At 49.8% G+C, this 10,920-nt stretch overlaps 1 protein-coding gene across 1 annotated transcript in view; it reads left to right on the top strand.

Moving 5' to 3' along the window:
* The first annotated feature begins 292 nt into the window (after nt 1-292).
* Nucleotides 293-10,920, top strand: part of ZNF362 (zinc finger protein 362) — a 19,803-nt gene continuing 9,175 nt past the window's right edge. Inside the window, exons 1-4 of the mRNA XM_015572781.1 lie at nt 293-301; nt 1,781-1,856; nt 3,413-3,734; nt 4,374-4,598. Of these exons, the coding sequence (XP_015428267.1) occupies nt 293-301; nt 1,781-1,856; nt 3,413-3,734; nt 4,374-4,598 (632 nt within the window). The remainder of the gene's footprint in view (nt 302-1,780; nt 1,857-3,412; nt 3,735-4,373; nt 4,599-10,920) is intronic.

Raw genomic sequence — 10,920 nt, 5'->3', positions numbered from 1 at the left:
CTTCCTGGTGGGGGCGGAGCTAGGGGCGTGGCGAGGGTGTCCTGGCTGGGTGAGGGCAGAATGGGTACAGCTACCAGATTTCCTCTGACCCTGCTGGGAGGACCTACCCCACTAAATCGACAGGACGAGGGCCCACCAGGGGCTCATGAGGTTAATCCAGAGAGGAACCCTGAACAGACCTGGGGCAGGTTGGAGGGGCGGGAGGTGGGGGGTGGAGATTTCCCGGGAGGAGCCTACATGCAAGGAAAGGTTTGGCAGTTAACTAGGGAATGGAGCAGCCAGAGGGAACAGCATGTGCAAAGTGAGCATGTGTAGAAAGCAGGAGTAGGCCAGAAGATGATGGTGATGATAATCTCACTATGGCAGCTAATTCCAGCTGAGCACCGGTATATGTTCACTTGTACTCACTTTACCACTCCCAGCAGTCCTGTGAGGTGGGTACTGTTAGTATTAGGTTGAACACTGGACTGTTTTTGACTTACAAAAACCAGCAGTTTTGTGCATTCACTTTAATGTCCCCATTCAACAGATGAGGAAACTGAGGCCCAGTTTCACAGTCAGGAGGAAGAGGCAGAGGCAGGCAGTGAGGTTCCAGAGCCCATGTGCTAATCCTTGTGCTCGTCCTGGTTCTGCTGAGGCTAGAGAGGAAGGGGCAGCAGATTGTGAGGGGCCTGAGAGCCATGCTCTGCAGTGGGGAGCCTCAGGCAGTGGGGAGCCATGGAAGGATTTTAAGTAGGAGAGGGAAGGGCTCCGATTTGGGTTAGAAAGCTGGGTCAGACTGCAGTGGAAACTGGCTTGGTGGGAGACAAGCATGGAGACGGAGAGGTATGCAGGAGAAGATGGTGGGACCCTGGCAAGGTGGTGGGGACTGAGAGAAGAGGACAGGTCTGAGTTATGTTGAGAAGAATAGACAGGGCTGGTTGCTAGATTGGATGTAGGGGTGAGGAGTGGGAAGAGGTGAGGGAGACTCCCAGGCACTGCCCATGAGATGGAACTACAGGAGGAGGGGAGGGAGGTCATGAGCTCAGTCTTGGATAGGGTGCCAGGGGGACATCCTGGTGCAGTGTCACAGAGCTGGGGGTGCCTGGCAGACGGGTTTTCTCTGGTGGCCACTGTGGCTGGGCCTTTGTTCTTCCCCTGGCTCACCCCTGCCACCAGCCAGGCACCCCTGCCTCTCTTCCCTTCTCCCTCCTCCTTCCAGAGACACCCAAGAGTTATTGGGCCCGTGAGCCTCCCCCAGGCCCCAGCCACACTCTGCACATTCTCCCGTTATGATTTTATTAAATTTATTTTTTCATTATAAAAGTAATATTAAAAAAGTAATATAAGCATATTAAGGGAAACTTGGAAAACAGAGAAACTAAGGGAAAAAAGCACTCAAAATCCCCTAGCTCCTAGCCCAGCAGCTTAGAGAGCCTTTTGGCCTGTTTCCTCCCTCTTTCATCTTTTTGTTTGCTTTTTAATGTGTGTGTGTGTTTTGCTGAGCTTGTGGGAGGGCTGTACCCATGATTTTAACTTGCTTTCCTACTTGCCATTCTATCATAAACATACAGGGTGTCCCTAAAAACTGTATACACACTTTAACAGCTGATCGCTCAACTGATGTTTCTTTCTTTTCAGATTTAACCCATTGGAATTAAATCATTCATAGTGTGTATTTATTTTGGGGGGACACATTAGTATTTAGTGCATTTTTTTATTATAAAGATAATACAAAGTCATTATAGAAAGTTTAGAAATTGAAGATAAAAAGGAGAAAAAGTCCTAGTCCCATTATTAGCATTTCATTGTTTTCTCTATAATTTATTTTATTTTATTCTTTAATCACAGATGTAAAAAATGGAGGAATTCACCAGGTAAAAAAATTCAAGTAATATATAAATAAATAGACAAAGTATGAAGCTCTCCTTTTACCAATACATTCTTTCTCCCTGGAGAGCACCACAATTTACACACAATTTAGTTTGGCGTGTCTCTTCTCACATGCATTCCTGTGCATTCACACACATATGTTGTCTCTGTATAATACATATGCAGTTCGGGTGTGTGTTTTAAAATAGAGGGGCTCGTACTGTCTGCACATTTTGGCCTTCTCGCTGTGTCACTGGGTGACACCTGTCTTCCTGTTGTGGCTCCCAGTCCTCCACAATGAGGGCGGACGTATCTCTTTATGCAATCCCTACTGAGGACAAACAGCTCATGTCTAGTTTGTCCAACCACAGTTTTGTACGGAAGGTCCATGCATACAGCCTTTGTGTCATGTGCAAATATTTCTTTAGGGCGATTTCTAGAAGTAGAATTGCTTGGTCAAAAGTTACGTACGTTTAACATTTTAAGGGCTGTTGCCATGCGGTCCTTCATTAAAGGTGATAAGTGGCCGAAACCGGTTTGGCTCAGTGGATAGAGCGTCGGCCTGCGTAAAAAAAAAAAAAAGGTGATAAGTGCACCCTCCAGCTGCATGTGTGCCTACAACATGCTTGTGCTGGTGCTGGGTATTCTCTCTTTCAGTGCACAGAAAGATTAAAAAAAAAAAGCGTAGTTTCACCACATGATACCATTTTCATTGTTTGGTCTACTTAATCTGTTATTGTAAATGTTTCTGATCCCCTCATTTTATTTTTATTTTTAAATATATTTTTATTGATTTCAGAGTGGAAGGGAGAGGGAGAGAGAGATAAATATCAATGATGAGAGAGAATCATTGATTGGCTGCCTCCTGCACAACCCCTACGGGGGACCGAGCCTGCAACCCGGGCATGTGCCCTGGATCAGAATCGAACCAGGGCCCCTTCAGCCTGCAGGCCGATGTTCCATCCACTAAGCCAAACCGGCCAGGGCTCTGGTCCCCTCATTTTAAAAAGAGTAACTTTTATTATAGAAGTAAAAATAAAAAGTTTATTGTCAAAGAGTCTGAAAGTATAGTTACACCCCCCAAAAATATTTTTAAAATTACTTTTAATTCTACCATCCACATCACATTTTGGTATATCTCCTCTTACTTTTCCATAAAACAAATACAAACTTTTTAATGGGCAGTAATGTTTAGTAGAGGAGATTGATCAAAATTCATCAAATCCTTCCTTCCCTAATGTTACAAATTTCAGTTGCCTCTAATTTTTACTATTATAACTAACACAGTCATGAACATCTTTGTGTCTCAGTTTTGTTTTGTTTTTTCTGTAGTTTGAATGATTTCCAAGTGCCTTTTATCTAACTCATTTTAGTTCTTAGGTATCTAAGGCATCTTACACATACACAAGCTCATTTAGTTACTCCTGGACAATAATTTACAAAGGGAAGGGGAGGCTCAAAGAGGCGAGTAACCTGCTAAAGTCACACAGCTGGGTGGCCAGGGCTGAGCTGGCCTCTGCAGCTGCCCCTCACCCCTGCCCCCACCCCCGTGTCTTCGCAGGTCTAGGGCTCTCCTCCCGGACCCCGGCTGTGAGCACATCAGAGTCCAGCGCGGGCACGGGCACCAGCACCCCGTCCACACCCACCACCACCAGCCAGAGCCGCCTCATCGCCTCGTCCCCCACCCTCATCTCAGGGATCACCAGCCCCCCCCTCCTGGACTCCATCAAGACAATCCAGGGCCATGGCCTGCTGGGCCCCCCCAAGTCCGAGCGAGGCCGCAAAAAGATCAAGGCGGAGAACCCAGGGGGCCCGCCTGTCCTGGTAGTCCCCTACCCCATCCTGGCCTCAGGCGAGACTGCCAAGGAGGGCAAGACATACAGGTGGGGGTCTCGGCCGGAGGGGGTCCAGGTGGGCTTGGGGCAGAGGCTCTGGCGGAGGGCTGTCCCCAGGAGCACAGCAATGGGGGCTGGAGAGAGGGACCCCAGGGGCTGAGGGGGGCTAAGTCCACTGCACCCACATCCTTTCAGAGGCAGTGAGTGTGGGGCACACAGCCTGGGTCATGGGAGTCTGTTTCCTCCTCCCTTCCACCCTGAACGTTAGAATCACTGGGGGGAGTTCAAAAAGTGCCAAACCAGGGCCTCACTTCCAAAAATTCTAATTTAATTTGTTGGGGGGACCAGGTGTCAGTCTTTCTTGAAAGCTCCCGCAGTGATTCTAAGGTGCAGCCGGTTGAGCGCTCCCCCAGAACTGTGGGTGTGGCTCTGGGCCTCTCCTCCCCGTGAGGGGTGAGCCTGCTGCGCAGGCTGCTGGAAAGGGGCCCCCAGGCAGAGGAGCTTTCTCCTCCAGATTGGAGGTTGTCCAGGCCCGAGCCTGCCTCCCACCTCTCCCAGGTGGGCTGTGCCCAGAGCCTCCTCACAGGAAAGCTCAGTCCAGGTGCACGGTCTCAGGCAGAAGGCCGCCCCTGAGCGGTACAGGCGGGGGTGCAGCGTCTCCCGGTGTGAACCTGCCCTTGCCCACAGGTGTAAGGTGTGCCCGCTGACCTTCTTCACCAAGTCCGAGATGCAGATCCACTCCAAGTCGCACACAGAGGCCAAGCCCCACAAGTGCCCGCACTGCTCCAAGTCCTTTGCCAACGCCTCCTACCTGGCCCAGCACCTGCGCATCCACCTGGGCGTCAAGCCCTACCACTGCTCCTACTGTGATAAGTCCTTCCGACAGCTCTCCCACCTCCAGCAGCACACCAGGTGAGTGCCCGCCTGCAGCCGTTTCAGCTCAGCACCTGTGCCCATGCATGGACCTGGGCAAGGACCTTCTCTAGGTGCCCCTGCCTTCAGGGTCAAGACCAAATTCCTTTGGTATTCGAGGGAGGCCGTTTATGATATGGCCTACGGAGACCTCACTGGCACCAGCTCACACTGCTACACCATCCTTCCCATCCTTTCTCATCTGCAGGTCGTTGCACATGCTGTGTCCTTCACCTGAAACACCCTCCCCACCTTTACCCTGTTTCTCTGGCCCTGTCCTATCCTTCTCTCAGTCCACTTCCTCCAGGAAGTCCTCCTGGGCCCCCCTGAGCTGGTTCCACAGGCCCTGGGCCTCCCCATCACAGCAGTGGGAGGCTGTCTTGTACTTACCTGGCTATTTGCCCATCATCCCCAATATTTTGGGAGTTCCTGAAGGCCAGGGTTTGGTCTCCATTTCCACACCCCCCAGTGTGTGCCACAAGCATCTACGCATTTGTTTAATATTTGTGAAATAACTAGAACTAGCTTTTATGGGGCCATTTAACAGATAATTACAGAACCTCTTCTATTAGCCAGATGTGATTCTAGGTGCTGGGAATACGACAATGAACAAAACAGACAAAAATCCCTGCCCTCATGGGCTTACCTTCCAGTCCAGTGTGAAAGGGAGATTCTAAGAGAAACATGCTTGCAGGAGAGAAATGTTTTTGCAGGGGAGGACAGACATCAAAGAGACTGGCTCACCAAATAAAAATACCATGGGAATTTAAAGAAACAAACTCAGGGTTTTCGAGATGGCAGTTCATCTCTCCCGAGGGGAGAAACAGCCCTTTTCTCCAGGGCGGTGAGATCGGTAACATGCTGTATGTTCGCCAGTATCCGCCTTGCGCCGTCAGGGATAAAATTGTTTTTGCCGCGGAATTGGTAACTCACAGAAAGCGCTCAAGGTTTTCTGTTTTGGGGACGAATGCTCGACAGAGGGGCCTGATGTCTGACTTGTCTCGTTGTCCTTATGTGTTCATTTCTCTCCATTCTCGGGGCGCTCTGTCAGGGGGCGGCAGGCTTTGTCTGTCTGTCGCTCCGATTTGGGGCGTGATGTGTAGGTAGGGTAACAAACAAATGGCAGAACGGCCACAGGACAAGGAGTCAGTCCGCCCTTCCCTTTCTCATGCTCCCCTGCTGTAGATTTGGCCCCTAAGTTCGCTTCAGCAATTGTCTGGTTTTTGTCATTATTTTGATGATTTTTTTTTAAGGTTTGGCCAGTTTTATGTACAGAGAACTATATGTAATCAAGCCCCGCTGGTTGCATGGTTGTTAAAATTAGAGCATGTGACGCTAAGGTTTGAGAGTTGACTTCTGCCAGGAGACCGTGTGAAGCCGCAAAGTTTTCTTATTATCTAAGATCGGGAACCTAGAGCCAGCCGCTTCACCCCGTCTGGTTTGCTCTGTAACCTGGAACAGCAGGTACCATCTTTTTGGAGAATCCCCGAGTTGGTCACTTTTCTGGGCCTGCAGGAATGACTTTTTCTACAACCTTTAGGACACAGCTCCCTGGGGTCTGCCGCGGAGCAGAGCCAGTCCGGTGTCCTGGGGGGCCACCGGTGAAGTCCAGTCCTCGCTTCTGACTGTCAGGCTTGTCGTGCCCAATTAAATGACCTTTGTCCTTAAATGTGACATTTCTGGCATGGTCATGGTTACAAATTTGATTTACCCAATTGAGTCCTATGAGGAAGGAGGACAGATTCTAGGTGCCCACAGGTGTAAGGTGTGCCCACGGTGTAAGGTGTGCCCACAGGTGTAAGGTGTGCCCACTGAACCTGCTTACGGAGCCGGCGATGATCGCAGGAAGAGAAGGGTCTCGGTAACGTCACGTGGACTGCTTTCTAGTACTTGTTCTGAGTGTTGTCGACAAGGCCAATGACCTGTATGGTTTTCAATAGAACTGTTATTTTTAAATTTCCCTGATCATTCATTGGTTTATATCTCTGTTAAATTTTTATAGTGTTTCCCCTCCAGAATTCTGAAGGGTTAGTTGGGACAAGGCACCTTTTAAGGAATATTTTATTCTCATTTGAACAGATATGGCCTCCTAAAGTGAGGATTAGAGGGAAATCAAAGCAAAAGAGGGTTTTCTCACATGCCCGTTAGGAAATACCATTAACTAGAATTAAATCACTTCCATCCAGTGTTGGGCCGTGTTCCTGTTCTGCTGATCTTGGGTAGTTAGTTCACTTTGCAAAGTCATTTGCTTCTGGACTAAAGACTCGTGGACCCTGCCTTGGCCCCAGGCAGTGTCCGGTCACGGTGATGGCGTCAGCTTGGACGCCGGTGCCATTGTCCATTCCCTGAAGTATAAAGAGCCAAGTGTGGCTGGCACGGTCCTCTGCTGAGGCCGTCATCTCTGGATGCTTCTTCCAGACTCAATTTCTGACCTGCAGTTTGAAGCAGGGGCCTTCAGGCAAGTGTGAGGGGTAATCTGACCGGTGGACAAGACTAAGTCCCTCTGGTCTGTTGGGTGTAATAATGAACAACATCAGAACGGAGGAGAATGGAGCCCTCTGTTAAGGTATAATCATGGTCCATTTTTCAGATTAAAAATACAGACAGTAAGGGCATGGACCAATCTTTAGGGCCTTCTAATTTATCTCATAAATCTCATGTTATGATTGGCACTAATTGATAAGTATAGTTAAAGCTAAAAAAAATCTGTGGATACTTATTGCGCAAGTCTCTGTACGTGGTTTCTTTCCCCCATCTTAAAAAACATAAATATATAAATATATATAATTATATGGTGAATCTCTATATATAAAAGCCTAAGCGACTGTTCAACCGGTAGCTATGACGCGCACTGACCACCAGGGGGCAGATGCTCAACGCACAGGCATGGAAACATGGAACAGACTGATGAATCTCAGGGGGAAGGGGAGACGGGGAGAGGGCCGAAACCGGCAGTCCGACATCACCTGAGGGGGTCCCAGGTTGTGAGAGGGTGCAGGCCAGGCCGAGGGACCCCACCGGTGCACGAATCCGTGCACTGGGCCTCAGTATATTTATATTATATGTAATTATAGGGCACACGTAATTATATTCTGTATGATTACATGTTATCTATGATTCTATTACTATTATATCTGTGTACATTACATGTAATTACAGATATTCACGACGTTAACTCAGGGAGCTTGAGCTTCTCATTTGCTTTGCCAACTTTCTCGTGCTAGGAGCAGGCTAGCTCTCGCTCTAGTGTTCTGCTGATTAAAAATCTGTAGAATCGCCCTAGCAAGTTCGGCTCAGTGGATAGAGCATTGGCCTGTGGACCAAAGGTCCCAGGTTCGATTCTGGTCAAGGGCACATGCCTCGATTGCAGACTCCTTCCCGGCCCAGGCCCTGGCTGGGGCTTGTGCAGGAGGCAACCAAACGATGTGTTTCTCTCACCAGTATTCTCTCTGTCTTTCCCTCTCTTTTCCACTCTCTCTAAAAGTCAGTGGAAAAATATCCTCAGGTGAGGACTAAACAAACAAACAACAAAAAATATATAGAGAGAGAATTTAAAAAATACCCAATTATTCGGATCACCCCTCTTTTTATAAAACGGAGGAGGAAATCTTTGGTGTTGCCCGACAGCTTCTGGAAACTGCAGGAGCCTTTGCGGGTAAAGGACACCTCGGCATTTTGTAATTCTTGATTTAAGGAAAGCTGCAGCACGGGTGGCAGCGCGGGCATGGTTTGGGCATCAGTCTAGTAGAAAATACACACAGTAGCAAGCAGTGATGATTATTAAGAACCGAGTTTTTCCAGAAGTAGACATTTGTTAAAAAAAATATTACTTAAGCCTCAACAAAACAAGCAACAAGGAATTCACAGGCCTAAAGGAGACTATTTCATCAGAATGTTCCTTGACTGGGGACTGGCGTTGGGGCGGGGGGGTGCTCTCTATTCCTGAGGGCACAATTTTATTTTATTTTTTTAGTGATTTCAGTTCTCACTGGTGAAAAACCAAACAAGCAACGTTTGTAACAACATTTAGGGACACATCATTAGTCATTAGGCAGCAGCACATATTAAACCCGCGTGTCAACTCAGTGACAAAGAGGTGGGAGTCCCAAATGCCCACAAGTCCCAGAATCCTTTAGACAGACACACACAAAGCCACCCGGTTCCAGGTGACCGAGGGGGAGGCTCTAGGACCTGAGGCCTTGAATCTGGGGCAGGGGGTTTGGACTCAACCATCAGGGCATATAATCAAACCCATCTTCCCAATGTCATTGCCAATAATGAAGGGAATAAGAAAAAGATGTTCATGTCCAAAACGGAACCAGCCCCGGCCAGTCAGAGACGGGTTGAGCAAGACTCACCCTGGCTGTTGAGAACGCTGTGCTGGGAGCACGTAGTGGCGCTGGTGACACTGGAGCATCTTGGCGGGGCCTCCGCTGTCAGGCAAGCACAAGGGAAGGGAAGCAGGTGACTTGAAAGGGTTGCGAAGTGCAGGCGTCCGGAGGCTCGGCTCAGGAAGCAGTAATGCCACGTGCATTTTAAGGGAACATCAGCAGGGTTTTGTAGCGAGTCTGCTCGTGGTGGGAAAACAGCAGTGTCTCCTGCAGTCGGCCTACGTGCACATCTGCAGCTACGCGGTGCAGAAGTCAGGGAGAACATGCTTCGTGGGTACAGAGAGGGCTCCGAGTTTTACTTTGTGGGGGACACATGCTGGACAGGGTGACTCTGTGTTCGTGGGGTTGTTTATTCAGACTGCAGAGTGGTTTGCCTCTCCTCCTGGCTGTGTGACGGGTTGTACGTGTGTAATGATGACGGACAGGGACGGGCGCCATTCGCTCTCCATTCTGCTGAGAGTAACGATAGTAAAACCATCACCGCTACAGGGTGGGCACCAGGAGGTTTACAGCTGTGAGTACACGAAGCACAGAGTTGGTTCTTGTATTATCATGTATTAATTACTGTGTTATTTTCCATACGAAAATGCACACAGAAGCAAGCGCTGATAGTTATTAAGAATCTGAGTGTTTTCAGAGGTAGACATTTGTTTAAAAATACGACTGGAGACTGCAACACAGCAAGCAACAGGAAATCCACAGGCCCCGTAAACTGCGTGTGCCCACCGGTGCTCCTGGTCAGAACGCTCCCGTGGGCCCAGTTCTGCGTCGCTGTTCACACCCAAGGCGTCCATCAAGCCCTCAGACAATGTGAACTGGGGTTTCGTCGTAAGACATGAAAACCTGAAAAATGCCGCGGGGAGGGAAGGTTAACTAACTTCCGAGCCATGAACGAAGGCTGCCGCTGCTCAGTTACAAAGCACAACATGACCGAAGCCATTCCTCATGACGGGCTTCCTTACCTGGGAGAGAAATGGTAACGAATGAACCCTTACGTTTATTTAAACATGGGATAAACTCCCCATTTGGTGTGTTTCATAAACTGTTTATCTTAAATAGAAATGAATGTATTAAAAACTAGCACCACACAAATGTTCTGTGAACACCTTCATGGAAGCCATCTGCTCCCTCCAGTCTTCACGATGCGGACTGTCACCCCTATTGCGGGGACGAGGAAATGGGCTCAGGGAGGCAGTCACTTGTCTGAGGTCCCACTCCTGGGAGGAGGGAGAAGGGAGATTTGGGGCCCGGGGCTGGGGCTGGGGTGGAAGGGCAGGTGAGGGGCATCCGTTTCAGCTCAGCTTCCCTGTGAGCCACACGCCTGGGGTCGGTGGTGAGCTCTCCATCTCCACAGGCGAGGGAGCCGGTGGCGGGTGCTCCCCTGGGGGGAAGGTGCCCCACAAGGGAGGGGTCTGGCGCTGCAGTTGAAGGTTTGGTCCTGACTTGAAACTCCGGGACTGAAGACCTTTGGGACCAGTATCCGTGAGAAGGGGCAGGCTGGTGCTTCTTTCTTCCAAAGTGGCTCCCCAAAGAGGGAGGGCCGCACACAGGGACTGATCCGTGGTCGGAGGCAGGCTCTGGCCCAAAGGAACTCCCTCCACAACCCGGGAGGCTGGTGGATGTGGAAACTTCCTAAGAGGGAAGTATGTGGTGGAGGTTGGGGAGGACCGTCTGGGTCAGGTGGTAAAGGGCCCATAGCCCTCCCTAGTGAGAGAGGGGAAGGGTGTTCCTGGCAGGGGGAATAGCATGAGCAAAGGCTCAGAGGCTTGCTGGGGGCGGGGATGTCTGCACATGTGCTGGGGGAGGCTGGTAAGATGCCCCTCTGGGGAGAGCAGCGGCAGAGGGGAGGCTTCAGGAACTGAGGCCTTGAATCTGGGGCAGGGGGTTTGGACTCCGTCCTGGAAGAGGAGAGGCAGTGGAGGAGACCAAGC

Source organism: Myotis davidii, unplaced genomic scaffold (genome assembly GCF_000327345.1).
Source record: "Myotis davidii unplaced genomic scaffold, ASM32734v1 scaffold88, whole genome shotgun sequence".
Taxonomy (NCBI): Eukaryota; Metazoa; Chordata; class Mammalia; order Chiroptera; family Vespertilionidae; genus Myotis; species Myotis davidii.
Note: the sequence above shows the minus strand (reverse complement) of the source record. Positions and strands in the feature narration are given on the sequence as shown.